The sequence below is a fragment of the Balaenoptera borealis genome (assembly GCF_965194805.1).
Source record: "Balaenoptera borealis genome assembly, chromosome: 12".
Taxonomy (NCBI): domain Eukaryota; kingdom Metazoa; phylum Chordata; class Mammalia; order Artiodactyla; family Balaenopteridae; genus Balaenoptera; species Balaenoptera borealis.
This window is the reverse complement of record NC_138869.1, coordinates 91546199-91565831: the sequence shown is the minus strand read 5'-3', so window position 1 is coordinate 91565831 and position 19633 is coordinate 91546199. Positions and strand designations below refer to the sequence as shown.

The window sequence follows — 19633 nt, the reverse complement described above, 5'->3', positions numbered from 1 at the left end:
ATACAGATATCGCTAAACTAAAATTAAATGAAAAATTAAAGTCATTTTGTAATAATGAAATAGGAAAATCTTGATAAGTCAAAATGATTATCTCCCTCCACATACCATTATCATTAATCAAAATTAGACATCTTGGCTTGAAAAAATTTCCTCCTTTTCATTATCATGCACACTGTTGATGATTTCCTTAAATGGAAATTGTATAAATTATTTATTCCCAAAGATTAATATTTTGGTAATTATATCAAAAGCTAGGAAACTATTGGAAGGAAGAGTAAGACAATTGAGGTGAAGACTGAAGTTACATCATCAAAAACTTTAGCATGATTTTCTGAAAACTTTGGTCATTTTAACCATTTGTATGATATCTTATTATAATGGCAAGAAGTATAAAACTGAAATTGCAATGCCAAGTTCCATATTTGCTTACAGAGATGACGTTGTTGATCTTGGATCTTTAAAAATGTATTTTTAGTGCATGAAGAACACACCCCCTCCAAAAAATAAGAAAAAAAATATGATTATAATAAAATTAAAGGAACATTGGCAAGGTGTCAAGCTAAATTTAGAACCAGAAACAATCTGAGGGAGGAAAAAACAATAGTTACAAGAAAAGATATGTATCACATACTGCAAAAAAAAAAAGCCAGACAAACAAAACAAAAACAAAAACAAAAAAACCTGCACTTTAATAAAATAAATAAAATAGAGCTAGTACTGGCTATTTTAATAGTAATGGCTAATAGTAATTGAACACTTAATAGGTACCAGGCAACATACTTGACACATTGTTCTGTTTATTTTAAGCAGCCTTTCTCTCAAATGGGTACTAAGATGATCCACATTTTAGATTTAAGGAACTGGGTTTCACATAGGCTAGTAAATTACCTATGTTATATATTTTGTCCTGCCTTTCACTCAACTTCATATTGTAAGCATTTCCAAGTTACTAAATTATACTTTAAAAACTCTAAACACACAGAAGATGGCCATTTAATTATATAATTATTATGTAAATAGACCATGTTATATGTGTCCAATCCCCAGTTATTGAATACTCACCAGCATTGATAACTTGTTTAAACTTTGCTAATTATGTAGATTTAAAAAAACCTCATATATTTTCAAGTGGCAGAGTTTGACTAAGTATCATGCAAGATTCAAATTACAAAAATATTCAGATTATTTAACACATTTTATTTAAGTTTTTTTCCAAAGGGTAGTTTTTAAAAGCTTTAAGTGCTCCCAAATCAGTATAATGAAATATTATTCTTAAGCAGCCACATTTATTCATTTTAGAGTGGCAATTTTCTTTCCATGGCTGCTAAAACAGCAATTTTGCAAACAATTCTGAAATCTCTCCATTTGCCCCCTGCTACACCCTACCCCATAACATTTATGATTAGCCAAGGGGGCCCAAATGACCAGCACACATACAGCACTTGGAAAATCTGCACTCTCATCTCTCCCCCACCCCCAATCCCATCATCAAGTTAGATACAGATTTGACACACTATTCAAATTGATAATGATACAGCTCCTTGGAAACATCCCTTCAATTATCCTTTAGCTGCCGGACATCCCCACTGATACCAAGTTTATCCCCACCCCCAGCAGATCCCTTGGATTTCAGAAATCCCTGAGGCTTTAAAGGTTAGGCTAAGTGTACGCTGATAAAATGTAGAGGTGACAAAATATAGAGGTAGCTCACCTCCTGTGACTTTTAAAGAAAGGAGGGTGGGGAGATTTTCTACCCATGGTCGGATAGGGGATTTACTTTCTGTGTAATTATGTCTGCTAGAACATTTTAGAAAGAAAAGCCTTGAACCCAAATACCAACCATGTATAAACACTTCTGTTGTATAAACACAGAGGCGGCTACTATTTTTTAATGAAACAAAAGCACATAGAAAACAATTACATTTATTTTAAATCATAGTTTATACCAAAGTAATTGAATTTAAAACTAATTAAACAAGAAAACATCAATTGGATATCTATTCTCTCTCTTGTACAATTACATTGTTTTATTGCCCATGTTTCATAATTGTTGCCAAGCAGCTTTTAAATCCTATCATTAGTTTTCCAGAAAAGAAAACTGTGATGTGTTACCTGTTCTGGAATCTAAGGTGTTTTGATAGGTTTGCTGCTGCTGCTGAAATTAGGTCCTTTTTACAAACAGATGGTCTTGGTACTTTTGATTTTATTCGAAATATTTGAGCTCAAGGAGATCTAGTTTCTGAAAATTAATAATAATAGTTGCTCCTGAGTACTTTGTTTATATACTAGCCAAATCTAAACCTAACCAAGTTACCATGAACACTACTTACCTACTCTTCTCACTTTGAGCAAAAGAGAGACAATAACTTTAAGAACAAGTTGGTTTCAAGGGTAAAAGAAGCAAAGATCCTACTATTTAATTGCAACATGGAGCATGCAAGTGTAAGAGGAAGGGACTATCTGTGAAAGTGGTATCCAACTCTAAATGCATTAAACTTTTTGCTCAACCTTCCTCTTATTCTCCCCTTTTAGTTTTGTTTGTTTTTTTTTTTTAATATTTATTTATTTATTTATTTTATTTTGGCTGTGCTGGGTCTTAGTTGTGGCATGCGGGCTTCTTAGTTGCGGCATGGGGGCTTCTTAGTTGTGGCATGTGGGATCTAGTTCCCTGACCAGGGATCGAACCCAGGCCCCCTGCATTGGGAGCGTGGAGCCTTACCCACTGCACCACCAGGGAAGTCCCTCTCCCCTTTTTGGAATTAGCTACCATTAGGTGATAAATCTAGTCGAAGAATGCTGTTTTAAAAATAATATTTCCAAAGAACAAGAACTTTTATGTTGTTTCATACAGAAGTTGTGCTGGATATGTAATTCCATATGTAATATGGAATTACATGTGTAGTATAGAATTTGGCTGGCGGATAACTTTTCTTCATTCTTCAGTGTCCTTATTCATGACTCTACTCCTTTTGACATATTTTTCCTTCATTTAACCTAATAATAATAATAGCCTGATCCCATCCATAATGAAATTCTACGTCATACTTGTTAGTACATCATAGAACTTTATACCCATTGTCTGGACTTTCATACCCATAATCTCATTAATATATATAACAATCCTGAGGGAAATTCTAAATATTACTTTAAACATCTTAAGATCATGTAACAGAGGCTCAGAAATATTATCTATTCCCAGCTTTACAAGGCTGGTAAACAAATGAAGGATACTAGGATCCTTTCTATTACCTCTCCTGCTACTCCTCCCAAAAGCCTTGCCCTAATAACCACACTCCCATTGGTTTCTCCTAGAATTCCTTCAATATTTATGTAAGAACACATGATTTAGCACTTGAAGACTAGCTTGCATTTCTCTGTAATGAAGTCCCTGATGCTTTCGCTCTTAAATTATATTTTAAAGTCCTCAAAAATCAGCATCTTTTGTGCCAGCCCTTAGCACCACACACAGAGTATTAGTGGGTAATGGGTAGAGGTACAAAAATGACACTCCTTTGCCTAATAGAATATCTATTACCCTTTGCAGATCTGGATCGTTCTTTACTAGATCCTCTTGCCTCTACTTCCTGACTTTTTGTTTCCGCCTCAGATCCCTACCTGTTCACCTGCAGTGATTCAACTACCCAACAATCTTTGATGTTTGGCTTATACCCATGTGATCCTTTTGCCGAAGATCACTCTCAACGAGAGCAGCTGTAGTCGAGGCCTTCCGACTACAATGGCACAACTAAGTACCCTTTCTGGGCATGTGTCGATGTTACTTAATTGGTAAAGTTGTAGATATTTGTGGGGCAGATAAGCACTCTAAGAAAATGGCTTGACAGAAGAGCTAAAAGAAGTTGTTTAGAATTATCAAAGTCTATCGTACTTGTTTTGCCTTGTTGGGAGAAGAGAACTTCTTCTGCCCAGAACAGGTCTCCACCACCCAGAGGTAAAATGGCTGATCCAACCCAGCAAACCAGAAACAAATTTGAGTTATATTGAAATGGGTTAGTGGTTCTAATTCTCCGCTGGTCACTGTTGGTTACACTAGGAAAAAACATCTATGCAATTAAATACACAATTGATATTGAAAGGTCTTTGTCATAATAGCCAAGAGTACTAGTACGACAAAGCTGGCTAGGTTTCAGAGTGCTCACAGCTAGCTAGCAGGACTCAAAACAGATGCAGACAAATGTGTAATGGCTGCAGTTACAGGGAAACTCCCATAATTATCACTTAAGGAGAACAAGTCTATCCTTAAAATACTCTCTCAGCTGAAATGATTCTTTTTTAGTCTGTAGCCGCCAGGAAGTTCTAGATAATAACAAGATGTTTGATATGAGCAGACCTCTACCTAATTCTTAAGCCCAATTTTCCCCTCTCTATGAGGATACTGAGAGCATTTGACATCCTTTCCATGTTATAACCACCAAGAGATAAGAGTCTTATCTCTTAAAACATGCAAGAATCAATGAAAGGGTAAGGGCCATGTCCAGCATCCCATGTAAAGGAGGAAATTTTGACATGGCTGGTTTGACATGGTCATGAGGCTGCTCTATACATTTTGTGATCCCCCCCGCCAAAGTTTAGGACACCGGTTTCCAAGAGATGTCAGCGTTGCTGACTCTATTCCTTTGCCTCCACTCTATTCTTTTTTTTTTTTAAGATTTATTAATTGATTGATTGATTGCTATGTTGGGTCTTTGTTTCTGTGCTAGGGCTTTCTCTGGTTGCGGAGAGCGGGGGCCACGCTTCATCGCGGTGCGCGGTCCTCTCACTATCGTGGCCTCTCTTGTTGTAGAGCACAGGCTCCAGACGCGCAGGCTCAGCAGTTGTGTCTCACGGGCCCAGCCGCTCCGCGGCACGCGGGATCCTTCCAGACCAGGGCTCGAACCCGTGTCCCCCGCATTGGCAGGCGGATTCTCAACCACTGCGCCACCAGGGAAGCCCTGCCTCCACTCTATTCTTGAATCCCCTTGCAGGCACCAGTGTTAGCTCTCAAGGAAATCAGAAAAGGGGTGAAACCACGGACCCAGGCATCTCCTGAGGCAAGAGTGGAGTTTTCTGTAATGAGCAGATCGGAGTCCCAACAGATACTGCAAATCTGCGCTAGCCTGTTACTAGTTTCATCGAAATGTGTGCTAATCGTGTCACTGCGTTTTCTTGCCACCCTGCCCCATCTCTCCCTTGCTAGGCCACTCTGGCTGACACAGTAAACGATGCCACCTTCACAGCCGGGTGCCCTAGCGATTGAGCCACAGAGGATCCCCGTCAGCACAACCGCCACCCGGGATACCCAAGCTCTTGGCTCTGTCGTTCTAGAAACCCCGGCGTCGACGGTGGGGCCCAACGAGCTTTGGGTCTCCGAGATAACGCACGCTTCGCACTAGAACCTTCTCAGGGCGCCCGGGTGCTCCCTCGGGGCGGGGCTTGCGCAGCCCGAGCTCAGCGGCCGCTAACCCCGCGCCCCGTCGTGGGTCGCCCTTTCCGGCCGCTGCCGAGGCCGGGTCCGCAGCCATGGCGCTGTTCTGCCGGCGCAAGTACAGGAGCGGGGACTTGGTGTTCGCCAAAATAAAGGGCTACGCCCACTGGCCGGCCAGGATCGAGCAAGCGGCCGAGGTCAACCGCTACCAAGTGTTTTTCTTCGGGACCCACGAGACGGCCTTCCTGGGACCCAAGCGCCTCTTCCCGTACGAGGAGTCCAAGGAGAAGTTCGGCAAACCCAACAAGAGGAGGGGCTTCAGCGAGGGGCTGTGGGAGATCGAGAACAACCCCACCGTCCAGGCTTCCGATTACCAGTTCGCCCAGGGGAAGAGCTGCGCCGAGGGGCCCGAGCCGGAGGCCACCGAGGGCGGTGGGGACCCGGAGAGCCACACCGACGGCGGCGGCGGCGCCGAGCCGGGGGAGCCGGGCGTCGACCCGCCGGCCAAGAAGGAGAACGAAAAGGGGCCGCTGAAGAGGAGCGCCAGGGACCCGCCGAAGGACATCCCCGAGCGTCCCAAGGAGGCTGATTCGGAAGAAGGGGAGGAGATGGAGGAGGCGGCCACCGCGGCGGAGGATGCGAAGCCGCTCCTCGTGGAGCTGGAGAACGACCGCGCCGCGATCGGGCCGGGCCCAGCCTGGGGGCCGCCCCCGGGGGGGCAGGAGCGGGAGGAAGAGCCTGCCGAGAGAGAGGCCGAGGCCCCGGGCGTCTGAGGCCGCGAGAGCCGGTAGTCACCAAAGTTTCCAGAAGAGCCCCCGCCCCATTCCTGCTGCGGCCTGGCTGTTACTGGGGGAACTGGCCACGGCCTGCAAACTGGCACCCCCCCCCCCCCCCCGCTCTCCACCCACTCTCCCTTTCCACCCCCGGCCCTTGGGGACTGAGCTGCATGGGGCAGGCCACCAGGCCCCCACCTCTGTGCCCTCACACCCCTGGGATCTGAGTCGGGGCCTCTGCTCCCTGGGATGAGATGAGACCACCGTGCCCCCTCCCTGCCTGCAACTGTTTGCCAGCGCTTCTGTTGGGGCCTGGACCGGCCGTTTCCCCCTCGCGACATCCCTCTGTCCCTCCCCTCGGGCATTATGGAGCTCCGCTTTGGAATCAGGGGTGGGAGTTTCGGAAGGGGTGGAGGAGGAGCAGGGGGTACTTCCAGGGGCCTGGCAGGGGCAACTCTCAAACTGTGGTGGGGCGGGGGTGGCGTCTCCCTGAGCTCTTGTCTACTCCTCCCAGGCCTATTGTATCGGAGGCCTAGTTGCTGAGAAAGTGGGACAGCTTTTGTTGGAGGGGCCTCCCTTTTGCCGAGCCAGGGAATTATGGGAGTTGTAGTTTACCATCACATAATTTGGGCGCTTCCAAGTTGTTTGTGCAATCATAAGTTTAGCTGTGACTAGCTTCTTGGATTGGAAGGTTGAGGAGCATCTGTCCCCATTTAGATCTTTAGAGCCACACGGGATGTTCTGAGAAGACCCGTGGCCACCCCTCTCCCTCTTCCCACAGTTCAAGGCCACCCTACAGTCATATACATCACCCAGGCATAAAAGAAATGGGCACGCCTCCATCCTGCTCCTAGCTCTAACGTTGCTACCCCCATTTCTGAGATGAACTAGGAGGTTCCCTTTCTACTTGGGGTTTGATGACTTGTTTTGTAGTTAAGGTTCCGTCGGTGTTCCTTTGCAGTGTCACTTCCCATCCACATCCCCCAACCTGGTCCCCTCAGTACACTGTCACCAGATCTGATACGTAACTGACTGAGAAGACAGAGGGAAACAAGGGGCTCCTCCCCACCTCCTCCTAGTGGTCTCTCTATGCCTTCCTTCATCTTTGGTCTCTTTCACCCCTGCCCTTCTCCCTTGGGCTCTGATGAAAAATTGTTGACTGTAGCTTTGGAAGTTTAGATCTGAATTCTTTCAGTTCTAAGGAAATAAAACACGTTGATTACTTCAAACAAATCTCGGGTCTGTTCCTTTGGTTTCTGAAGAATTGGCCCTTAAATGTAATGATCCTCTTGTTTTCTATACATCCTATATTAAAAGCAATTGTTTATAATGTACGATATCTTTTGGAATCACCCTCGATAAACCTTTTTTATCTTAAGGTCTGTACCCTTCACTCGGTCTGTGATAATCACTGCCACTGATTAGAATGAACAGAAATAAGTCAACTTAAAATGTTTGAATGGTGACACCTGGTTTAAAACTGAGTTTAAAACTTAAAACTGAGTTTCTAATACTCTACATGCTTTGCCAAACAACAGATTTGGTCCTTTTGTTGTTGCTGCTTTCCCAGATCTTCTCACTACTCTTCTCCAACACCTTTTACAGGAAAAAAAGGCAGTTGCTTTTTATTTCCAGTTCTTAAAATAAGGTAGTAGCTGCAGAATATTTTGTGTCTTTTCAATGCTTTGTGCAAATATCTGGGGATATTTAGATCTACTTAATGATAATCACATGCTGCGTTCCAGTTTCTGTATTTGTCAACATTGCACGCATGCAGAGACTTACTAAATACTGGAGTCCTTCTCACAGAACATGCCAGGCCATCGCTAACCATCAGGGTTAGCAACTGAAGACAATCCTATTTTTCTATCCCTGTATAAAATGGTATTATTTTATTCCAACACAGACACATCAGATGAATCCTTGCTTTTCAACTACTGCTGTTACAATAATATTAATACTAAGAGTTACTATTCAATGAACGTTTACCATGTGCTGAGAAGAATGGCCTCATTCAATCATTGTAATAATCTGGCAAGGTAGATATTAGTGTTCAAATTTCCCATTGGAAGCAGCTCTGGTTCAGAGAGGTTAAGTGATTTTTCTTACACTTCACAGAACAGTCAAGATTCAAATACAAACTTTGCTGGTCCAAGCCTAAGCTTTTTCCCCTGGATTGCACATTTAGAAAGCACTAACTGTAAAATCAGAAGTTAAAAAAAAAAAAGTTATTTTAGTATCAATAACAAGTAATCATGAGAGTAGTTTATATTGAGTCTCTCAAGGGAGTCAGGCTGTATACTATATTCTACACATAATGTCTTTATTAATACAACTACTCAATTAGGTACCTACTATTATCTCTCTTTCAAAGCTGAGGGAGCTGCAGTTTAGAGTTGTTAAGTAATTTTCCCAAGGTCAGACAACTAGTAAATGAACCAAAATTCAAAGGCAGGTCTTTCTCATTCTAATCATAAGTGCTTTGTTTTATTATATTTTATTGTTTGCTATTGTATAAAACTTCCTATTGAATAAAATGGGAGTGCTTGCCCTCTACTATTTTGAAGTGAACGTTTAGAAATTTGTGTGGCAAAGACTATATTAGCAAACATTGCTTGTGGCTTGTAAGAAAAATCATTTGGGGCATCTGACAATTGTCATTAAATGACTTCGGGAAATGATGAGGACAACTGCACATTCAATATTTTTCAAGGAGTTTGTGACTGTAGGAAGTTTGAATATGGATTGGTATATTTGCCACAGACAGGCATGTGATTTTGATAAGGTTTTTATGGAGGCACATCTTCCGAAATGATTCAATAACCCGAAAGATAGAAAATGAAATTACCACCATTTGAGTCTCTCTCTTTGTATTATTTCTTTCTTCCTTTTTTTTGTTTCAAATGTTGAAGATAGGAAAATTTAGTGTTTATTAGGGAGCAGCACACACTTGCCTCCTTGGTGACTATAATATTGTAGCTAAAATGGTGATCTAAATAATAGTACATCTAAAGGATGATTCACAGAGTTAGTAAACACAAAGAAGACCCAATAAAGAAAGGGAAACATGGAAAATCTGTATTCTCAGCCCTCTTCTCCTGGGCAGTAGACCCTATGTGTATGCTTTGGTGGTCAAGAAATATTTTGTACAGACTGAAAAAGAAGCTGTTTTCTAAAATTTTCTTTAATTTTAAAATTCTCCGTAATTCCAGTGCTGTTTTTTGTTTTCTTCTGAACAATATATGTCTCAGTGACAAAATGACTGATGAAGAATTAGTTACTTTACCAAACAAAGAGCACCGCCTGGCCTTTTGCTAATGCTGTGTTGGGGGTATTCAGATATGTTCATGAATGTTCTGAAGATCATGTTTAAGCGTTCCATGTAAATGTGTGTTCATCACGTTGTCAGTGATCTGCAGACACATTTAGTGTTCTGGTCTCTGTAAGCCTTTCCAAGTATTTGATATTTCACACAAACATCACAGATAATGTCACTCTGGCAAGGGATTAAGATGCCACTGGGGGTTGTAAGTTTTGTTTCTTTTTTTCAGCTCTCACCCCTCTGCAAATTCTCATCCACGGTGCAGGTGCAGATTCTTCCTTGTGGCTTGTATGTCCATTTTATGTTTCCTGAAAATGTGGTAGATATTCAGGGCACATAGAGCATCTTCACTTCATTGTCAACACTCTTGTCAAAGAAAAGCTTCTGCTACACATGCTAAGCACACATGCTGCTCCTTGTGTTTAGACAGAGCTGCCTCTCTCTTTGAACCTGGCCAACTAAAGGTAAGAGCCACCCCTGTGTGTTCCTGTAGCACTTCATGCACACACTGGTCATATTCTACTTTCTTGTTTATTTTTTGCCCTTTCACTAGACTAGAGGAGAAAGAAAATATGTTTCATTAATGTTTTATCTCCATTCCCAAAACATGTTAGTAAGTGCATAATAGAGATTTTCAAAATGCTTCAAAGCCAAATAGTCCTTATAATCATGGTGATGGAGTAAAAGTCATAGGTGAGGTTGAACACATTCTGACTCTGAAAACAAGGAGGCAGTGTATACTGGCCCATAGACTAATGACACATGCAGGTTGGGTTGATTTTGAGTCCCTGTAAGTAGCTTCCTAAATTAATTAGGTGACTCGAAGAGCATTGACAATTCTCAGAGACCCAGAGAAATCTTTGCTCTCTGATGCCAAAGCAATGCTATTTATTTTATCTAGGTTTTCTCAATATTTGAGTCACTTGTTAAACCACATAAAACAGGGCATCGTTTGCATAATACCTCAGCCCCCAGGTAGGCAAGAGAAGATTCTGGTTGCTGCCTTCTTCAGACAGGAGCCATATATTAACCATTCAGCCCAAAATTTACAACAATAAAATGTGAGTATGCCAAGGAAAACTTGGATCTTCCCTTCCTTCAGCCTCTTATGGTGTAGACACCTCACCCGGTGTAGACATCTCTAAGAATTTAATGTATTTAAAGGAACGGGATCTCTTCACCACTCTCACAAGCCAACTATCTGGCTTATATATAACCACTTACCTTTCCCACTCTTGGTGGAAATATTGATCATATTAGACTTTGAGATCTCTAAAATAGAGACCTCCCAAGTGGTTTTCTAGAGTAACTCTGACATCAGACGATTTTCTCTTTGTGGTCTGATTTTCCACGTAAACTTCAGCTTCACTGAAATGGTCTTAAGAATGCCAGAGGATACACAGAAAAAATCATGGCAAAAGGCTCCAGATGGCCAGAGGCAGCTTGGGGCATCTGTTGCTCAGGGGCAGTCCTAGTCATGGCACGGCCAAGTCTTTGGCACGGGGACCAGTGAGTAACAAACCACCTACCTCCCGTCCTGGTGTGTGGTCAGTGCCTGAGGACTATGGGTCATTCGGTGAGTGCTGTTCTCTCTCTCGTTTTTTATCACTTTGGGACAAGCTCTTCTTTCTGCCCAGAAACTGACAGCTCCACTCCCTTCTTCCCTGATGAGCTTCCCCTAAATTACTGCTTCAGAATTAAGTATCACTCCAGTGTGTGCCAGTCAGATCCTGGCTTCCCTACTTCATTTCCATTTACTCCACTCTCTTACGCTCGGTAAACAAGTAACATTCCTTTACTCGTTTGTATCAACCAATAGGGTGTACCTTCTATATAGACAGGAACTATGATCATTTTGTTTATTCTAAGAACCTAGCAAGGTGCCTAGTTTATATTAGGCACTCAATAAATGGTTTTCATAAAGAAAGGAATGAATGACTAAATCCTTCTGTCTCTCCTCACCCTCATCCCAGCCCTCAGAGGAAAATTTGGGGAATTTTGTCATATAATAATGTCATGTCATGTTTGTAACAAAACACAGGGAGGGTAGTCTAAGGATTTTTTTTTAATGGGTGTGTACCATTTTTAAATCAGATTGTTTTGTTTTTATTTATAGGTAGGTGTTGGTCTCATAAAATAACAAACCTTAGCAATACTGAAGCCCAAGGAGGATAAGTCAAATTATCTAAGGTGGACATCTGAATCTGAGTGTGAAGAAGCATATTAAACGCAATATCCAGATCCTTAAGTTATATTTTTCTCTTTAGTAATTTGATGCTTCATTATAAACTTCCTTTAATGCAGGAGGCAGCTGGGTGCCATCCGGCTTTGGAGCTACCCAAACTTAGATGTAATTTCTGGCTCCACTATTCAAGAACTGTGTGATCTCAGTTTCCCTCAACTACAAGTTGTGATCATGACTTTCGTGTGACAGGTTTGTTGTGTGAAGCCAAATAGCTCATATATGTTAAAATGTCAAACAGGACCCAGCACAAAATCAGCATTCTATTCATGTAGATTCACTTGCCTTCCAAGTAGTTCAGAGAACTCACCATACCATTTGAAATAAGTAGAGCCTAATGCATCACTTTTATTTAGGAAAACACTGGCGGCCTCTGTCTGATGCCCAAGCAGCTTCCTGGTTGTGATAATCCTGTGTTTACCCTGTCCATAGACAGAAACTGAAATCCTATCCTCCCATTTACTCATATGGCCCTTCAACTTGTTGCTTTAAATTCCCTCACTGTTAGCTGAATTATTTTGTGCAAACATGTCCCATTTTATGTATTTCTCTCTTTTAGCATAACTCATCCAGCCTGTGGCCAGTTTTATTGCTTCTGTTATTTCCCTGGGATCCACTTACTGTTTTCCAGTGGGTATTTCTTCAATGCGTCTCCTCCAGTCTCTCACAGTCCTGGTTTTTTGCATCTGTGGATATAGCCATTGTATTGCTCTGATTCTGTCTTGGCTCCCTCGCCTTTTTGCCAGAGTTATCTGTTCACGCAGAATTTTAATGAGCTGCCCAGTTGGATTACTAAAAGGCATCGGAGTGTTACGAGGGATGGACCGTTCTATCCAGAAGCTCTCTCAGGTTTCATGTCCTCCTGTGATTTACCAAGTGTCACTTAATTTTGCTTTTTTTTTTTTTTTTTTTCACACCCTGGCCAACTCTTCAGCACAGCCATTACCCACCTCTCTGGGTGATCTACTTAACACTTCATTAAAAAATATGTTCAGCTCAGCTACTTTCTCACCGCTCGTCACTTGTCAACAAGACCTGCTTTTTCCCTTCCACTCGTGATTCTCCTGGTGCTCAGAATTTGTCAATCATTCCTTCTGCCCTTGGTGCAGTTTCTTCACACATTCTCCTCGGTGGCATTTGTATTTCAGCCTGTGCCTACCATCAACATCTATTCTTTTCTTTTCATCCTTGTTTTTCCCCTTGGAGGTTGAGATAAAAGCACTAATTTGAGTCAGTGAATACTTTGATGACTACACCTCAAATATCCATTAAAATCAAAAATAGAAAAAGACAAGAGTCACTGTTCCATGGTATGAGAATCACTGTTTTTTTTTCTTTTAAAAATTTCAATCTGCAGAATTATCAGAAATGGAGTAACAGCTTGGCTTTCACAGTTTTGGGTTTGTTAGAGGTGGGTGCTGAAGGGGAAAGCATTCTTACTACAAATAAGTGGGTGTGGCTGCATTGCCCCAGGGCCTGTGGAGAGCCCTGGGGACGGAGCAGCCAGTAAGACAGACAAGCTGTCTACCCTCAGGAAGCTTATGTTCTATGGGAAAAATGGAGAAATAGACAAGGAATAAATACAGTGGTAACTTCAAAATGCAATAATACTGGAGTGTAAACAGAGGATGACTGCGTGAGGAACATATATTTTCAATTCTCTTAAAGTTAAACTTGGTATATTGTAAGGCTCTTAGGAAGTCTATGGCTCATTTCAAATTAAACTGTTTTAACAAAACTAAATATTTCTGTCCTACTGTGAGTTCACAGCACCAGTGCTTGTACTTACTAAGGATGCTCAGTCTTTCTAATGCATAGAAAGAGATCCCAGAGACGTTCATGCAGTACACATTCCTATACGTGTTCAGTAACAACAAAAACAAAATAGCACCCATTTATTGAGTGCTTACTATGTGTTAGGGCTGGAGATATATCACCAAACAATATAAAAAGAGCACCTGGCTTCTTGGTGCTTCCATTTTATCAGGTAGAGAAAGGCAATTAAGACTATACGTAACAAATAAGGAAACTATATTGTATGTTAGAAAGATAAATACCACTGGAAACACAAAGCAAGGTAAGAAGGGCTGCACAAGGGAAATTATGTAATATAAGTAGGGCAGTGAGGGTGGTGGCCAGGTTTAGATGTGCACCTGGGGCTTTCACTTTCCCTGCCCTTCCATTTGTCACATCAGAATGTAAGTGTATAGAGTGGCATCCTTATGTAGATGACCTTGAATTGATATAATTATGAAAATATAAATAATCCACAAACTCAAATACTCATTATTTATAGTAAATTACTAGTGGCACACCTCACAGCAGAGAAGACACACAAATCCTATAATATTTGAAATGAGAATTGTTGCCCGAGAGCACGTTTTGTGTATTTATCGTACATATCCATGTGGCATCTTTTGCACTGTGGTATAGACCAAGATTTTATCTTTATGCCATTTAACATTTTATGTGTTTTTTTTTTTCTCCCCAAATACAAAATACTCAACCACAGGGGCCATGAAATGTTCTGTATCTTCTGCAATACCTAGGAGAGCACTTCACAAAGAATCATCCATTTTTATCAATTAATTTAAATGAATGGAGTCAAAAGTAGGTAGACGTTAGCAACACACCTCAGTATCCTGAGAGTTCTGTGCACATGTGAGATAAGTTTCATGTGCAATGCCAGTTACCGTAGAGGTTGGATGCCAATGTAACCTGATGGAGTATTCATGAGGCACGTGGTGACTGCATGCCTATAGATTAAGGTTTGCAGGGTGGGTATGTTTGTCAGAACAGATCCCTATCCCGGTCTTTACTAGCTAAGATCCCTGAGTAATTCACACTGGAGTCTGCATAGGGAGGGAAGTATGTGTGCAGGTGGGGAATATTCTAGAGACAAATTTTTATTGTTAACTCTCAAGGTCAAATTTTTACTTAGATTGCATAAGGATAGTTTGAATTGGTAGTGTTAAGTCATCTTAGGTTTTGAAAGCCATTTTTTTTTTTTCTGGCCCAGAATCTGAATTGTTGTTTCATGGCAGAACAGAGTTAGGAATTGATATAATAGATATAAATCAAATATGTTTCCAGGGTCCTATTTTCTATTCAGTCTCCCAAGGAGAGGCTTGTAGTATCCTGGGTTTTTGTAAAACACAACTTGAAATGCCAATCTTTTAGATGAACAATATAAGCCTGGGTTGGGTGATGGTGCAGAGTGTGCAGAGATAGATTTAGGAAAAGTTAAAAGCCTCCTTTCACACTAGAGAGAAAACCAATAGTTTTGCTCTTTCCACTTGATTGGCATTTGTAACAACTACTCACCTGTTAGCAGGCATTGCTTTGGGTCTGAATGTCAGAGCCTTGGAAACAATCCACAGTAAGGTTCCTTGGTGAGGCCGAAAAGGGCTGCTAGGCCACATCAATTAATAAGACAGCTGAGTATCCACCTTCTCATATTTCTTATGACTGTCATGAGAAATGGACACTCTAACTATATTTTAATCACATTGATATATGTGTTTGAATGCCAAGCAGATGTCATTTAGTGCAGGTACTCTGTAATATTTCTCACTCTGTGGGTTAAAAAGAGGGAGAGAGAATGAGGAAAAGGATATTTTACATCCCAAGTGCGAAGTGTGGAACAAAAAAAAAAACCCAAAAACAAAACACAGCCCACTTTCTCCCTCTCAGCCCTCCTCGCCTCCCCCAGACAACATCACCTATGTTGGTTCCCAGAAACAAATATTACACCGGGCAAGAGAACGATCCTCTGGCCCTTTGATTGTACTCACCCTAGGAACTGGTTAAGGAGATTACCTCAAAGCCGAATATAAATAATAACGAACACGTTAAAAATGGTGGACAACAAATGGCCCCCAAACCTTCACGCTGACAGCATTGCCATGTGTGTTATCACGGAGAATCGAAGAGAAACTTCCTTCATAGAAGCTGCATATTTAATCTTTTTTTTTTTTTTTTTCCTGATCTCGTGGGACCAGAATGGATACCACATATTTATCAAATTTGAAAAACAAACAAACAAACCTCAAGCCACAGATGGTTCTTGGCAAGGTGCCTCCTGCTACACTTGAAGGGCTGTCTTCGCTGTTCAAATGAAGAGATGCCCCCAAGAATTCTATCGCAAAAATAATTAGCATAGCGTATATGTGCAGGGCTGCTCTTTCTGCATTTTCCGTCTGTGGCTCAGGAGGACAGACAGCGGTGCATTCCTCCTGCTGCCCCCACCTCCCTCTAATAATGGCCATTATTCATAGCAGGGCACTTGAGGTCACTGGTGTGGTCTTTGTGCACAGGACCCTGCTATTCATCCTGTACCATCCCCTAGGTTGTGAGCTATGGCAAACGGATTCGAAAACCAGTTTGTTCTTTGTATACGAGATGTAGATTTGACCTTGTGTTGTCCTTCTGCGTCTTCTATGATCTCGCAAACCCTAGACACAAGACTTTCAAGCAGCCTTGTAAAAAAATCTCCAACTGTGCTTTGGTTTTGAGTTTAAATCACAGTATTCCAATCATTTGTTGGTTTTGCTCTAAAGATGCCTGGGGCATCCAGCTGCAGCTGAGAGGGCAGACTCGTCATTGTTAGTAATTAGAAACAGCCTGCTAGTGATTCAAGGTAGCTCAGAATTCATGCTTTTTTTTTTTAAACCAAATGTGTTAGTGAGATGTAGTTTGCTGAATTCATTGTAGCTGTCTGGCTGCCTTTTTAACCTTGCTGCCCTGCTCACTATACATGCGGTCAGTCACCAGAGACCCTGGTTCCCTGTTGTGTTCCTGAAGCCTGATAAAATGCATCAAATATTAGCTGAACCTCCTGGTCTTCCTCTCTGTTGGTCACCATCTCTGAGATTTCAGCTACGCTGACATAGCTATACATTGAAATAACTTTCTAACATTTAATATGTACGCTAGGGTTCAGTAGGCACAGAATAAATGCCTAATGAATTAATAAATGATTGAATGAAAGGATGTTGCTTATGGTATTTTGAAGAATTATTATTTTTTCTAAAGAAATTGAACGATAGAAGATTGCCGAATCTTGCACACCCAAGGACCACTTCTCAGGGAGGCAAAATTCTATGGCTGCTTTTCCGTTTTTGCTTACTTACTGTGTTAAGGGGCCCCTAGATACATAAAAGAGTTTCACTGTACCTAAGGTCTCATTTCAGGAGTTATTTTATTGTCACTAAAGAAGGTATTAATAGTCATTAGCAATTGGACTCTGCTTTGAACACTGACTCTCTGAAAATAGACAGGGATGCTATTTCAGGGAAAAAAAATCATTTTAGCAGTATAACCAGGAAACATTGGGTGGCATAGCAAATTAATGGATGTCTCACATTGAACAGAATGATAAGGTAATTTGTGATCATCTGAATTAGGAACTTCATTACATAAATTCCAGAGCTTAAGATTAAGGTAGACAAGTTAGAATCATTGAAACATTTATGAATTGTTTACATTTTCATTTGGGTAACATCTATATATATTATGAGCTCTTCTATTAAAAATAAAACTTTATTCAGCTTTCTTGATCTAGATATGCTGGCATAATTTATCTAGAATTCAAATTTGGGTGGAATGGAACCAAATTACATTTTAATGTGAATATGCACAGAAATGAAAATAAATTTCCTAATTAAGCTTTACTCTCAGGCCCTTTGGGTTTTTTTTCTTGTGTCATTAACCTTTTGAAGCCTTATTGGGATGATGAACAGTTATTATAAATCATAAACAAAAATTGAAGCTTGGGGCTTCCCTGGTGGTGCAGTGGTTGGGAATCTGCCTGCCAATGCAGGGGACACGGGTTTGAGCCCTGGTCTGGGAAGATCCCACATGCCGCGGAGCAACTAGACCCGTGAGCCACAGTTACTGAGCCTGCGCGTCTGGAGCCTGTGCTCCGCAATAAGAGAGGCCGCAATAATGAAAGGCCCGCGCACAGCGACGAAGAGTGGCCCCCACTTGCCGCAACTAGAGAAAGCCCTCGCACAGAAACGAAGACCCAACACAGCCATAAATAAATAAATAAATAAATAAAAATTGTATAACTTTAAAAAAAAAATTGAAGCTAAAGATAAAGAGAATGAAAGTAGAATTGTCATAAGAGAAAAGTGGGAAAGGGAATTTGGGGAAATTTTTTGGAACCAAGCAAAATGATCAGATTTCGTATAGTCTGGACATGCCTGTGATGCCAGGGCAGGTCCTGTTCTCACTGGTGAACCCTGGTGAGCCACTCAGCGCTCGCTGGGCTGTGCCTCATGCCTTATCCAGGGCTTCTGTTAGCATTTTCAGGTAAACTCACCAGAGACGCTTATTGAGAAATTTGGGGGGAAATCAACCACAGAAGTATTTTAATGTAAAATTATGCCATGTCCCTCAAGAAGAACAAATTTCTCTACACACGCATAGCAGCCAGCATTTACATACAGTTTCAAAAAATATTTTTTTCAGAGCCCCAGCTTTCTTTATGATAAAATACTTCCACCTCCCTTTCTAAGGTGATAATAGTCAAAAGTTGTGGGTTTTTCCCCCTCATGGTAGCAAGTTATAAATTTACATTGGAAATTTATAAGAAAGAATTTCTGAAAGCTGTAGATTAGCATTTATAACTTCACGGAAAATTTTTAAACTGCTCAACATTTGAATATTTTTGCATTAATAAGGAAGAGGGCTATTTAGTGAGATCTAAGGATGGATTATGAGTGTTAATTTAATGTTCTTTGAAAAATGCAGAAAGTGCAAAGATTTAAACCAAATTCTAAAGCACTTATCCACAGTCTATCTGTTACTTGCCTCCTGGTCAATAATATTTACAATGTATAGTTGAAGAGGCGTTAAGTTTCTTTAAACATGTGTGAAAGAAGCATGCGATTTATGAAGGCTATAGGTGATTTATTTAAAACCCTTCCTATTCAAACAGGGAGGTAAGGGCTCATTGTTGTGATGGTAGAAAACACCCATCTTTAAACTAAATCTCCTAATGTTCCCTCTGTACTTAAAATATTTGGCAGACTTGTTTAATGTAACTGTTTCTTTTCTGGCACATAGAACTTTATTTAGTGACTGGGATAACTCATTAACCAAATCCCAGAAATAGAGTTTTCCGTGAGAGTCAGCATTTCTAGTTTCTGATTATGAACTTTAAAAAGTGATGAGATTCTCATGAGCTTAAAGCTAGTGAGAAGAAAACCACCCACTGTCAGGGCAATGTGACTTTGCTTTCCTTACAGGGTTTAGCAAGTGCCCCTAAGAAACAATGGAAAATGTAAAACATTTTAACAGAGATATTTCATTCTGCTACAAATGAGGTCAGAACCTAGTTCCTAAGTTTGAGAATTGGAACCAATCGCTGCCACTTACCATCACAAATTTCTGTCAAGGAAACGGGAAATGTGAGAATAGTGAAAATATATGTATTTGACAGCTCTTGACAGCATTATCATAGACAGTCAACTTGACTAATGTCTTTTGTGCCATGTGCAAATGAAAGCACACTAGATACCCTGTAAGCTCAGCCCCAAGAGTGGCTCACATCCAGACAGATGAGGCTGTAATGGTGGGTTCTGCACTCCGGCATAAATCAGGGTGGGTGTTTGACCACTGGTTTAAATGGGTCTGTGATACTGACCCGTAAACATGGGTGATCGTCTATTGCTTAGATAAACATATAATACTGACCTCATTTCACATCTGAGTTTTTATTAAATACATCATAATTCAGAGTAAAATTGTGAAGCCAAGAATATGTAAGAGGACAATCTTCAAGCAGCCAAAATAGATGTCAATAAAACTCATGCTTGAGAGAACCTGTCCCTGGGACTTTGGGGATATCGTGGAGAGCTATGAAGGCA

The 19633-nt window shown here is 41.1% G+C and overlaps 1 protein-coding gene and 1 long non-coding RNA gene across 5 annotated transcripts in view; one reads left to right on the top strand and one right to left on the bottom strand.

Moving 5' to 3' along the window:
- Positions 1-4957, bottom strand: part of LOC309607661 — a 345875-nt gene extending 340918 nt beyond the window's left edge. The window contains exon 1 of the long non-coding RNA XR_014232483.1: positions 4805-4957. This is a non-coding gene — a long non-coding RNA (uncharacterized lncRNA). The remainder of the gene's footprint in view (positions 1-4804) is intronic.
- The window catches only part of HDGFL1 (HDGF like 1), a 740887-nt gene extending 734667 nt beyond the window's left edge, over positions 1-6220 (top strand). For all 4 annotated transcript variants that reach the window (XM_082346425.1, XM_082346427.1, XM_082346426.1 and 1 more), the window contains one exon: positions 5195-6220. In XM_082346425.1, coding sequence (XP_082202551.1) covers positions 5518-6195 — 678 coding nt within the window. In that variant the 5' untranslated portion in view covers positions 5195-5517 and the 3' untranslated portion in view covers positions 6196-6220. The remainder of the gene's footprint in view (positions 1-5194) is intronic.
- Positions 6221-19633: the final 13413 nt, after the last annotated feature.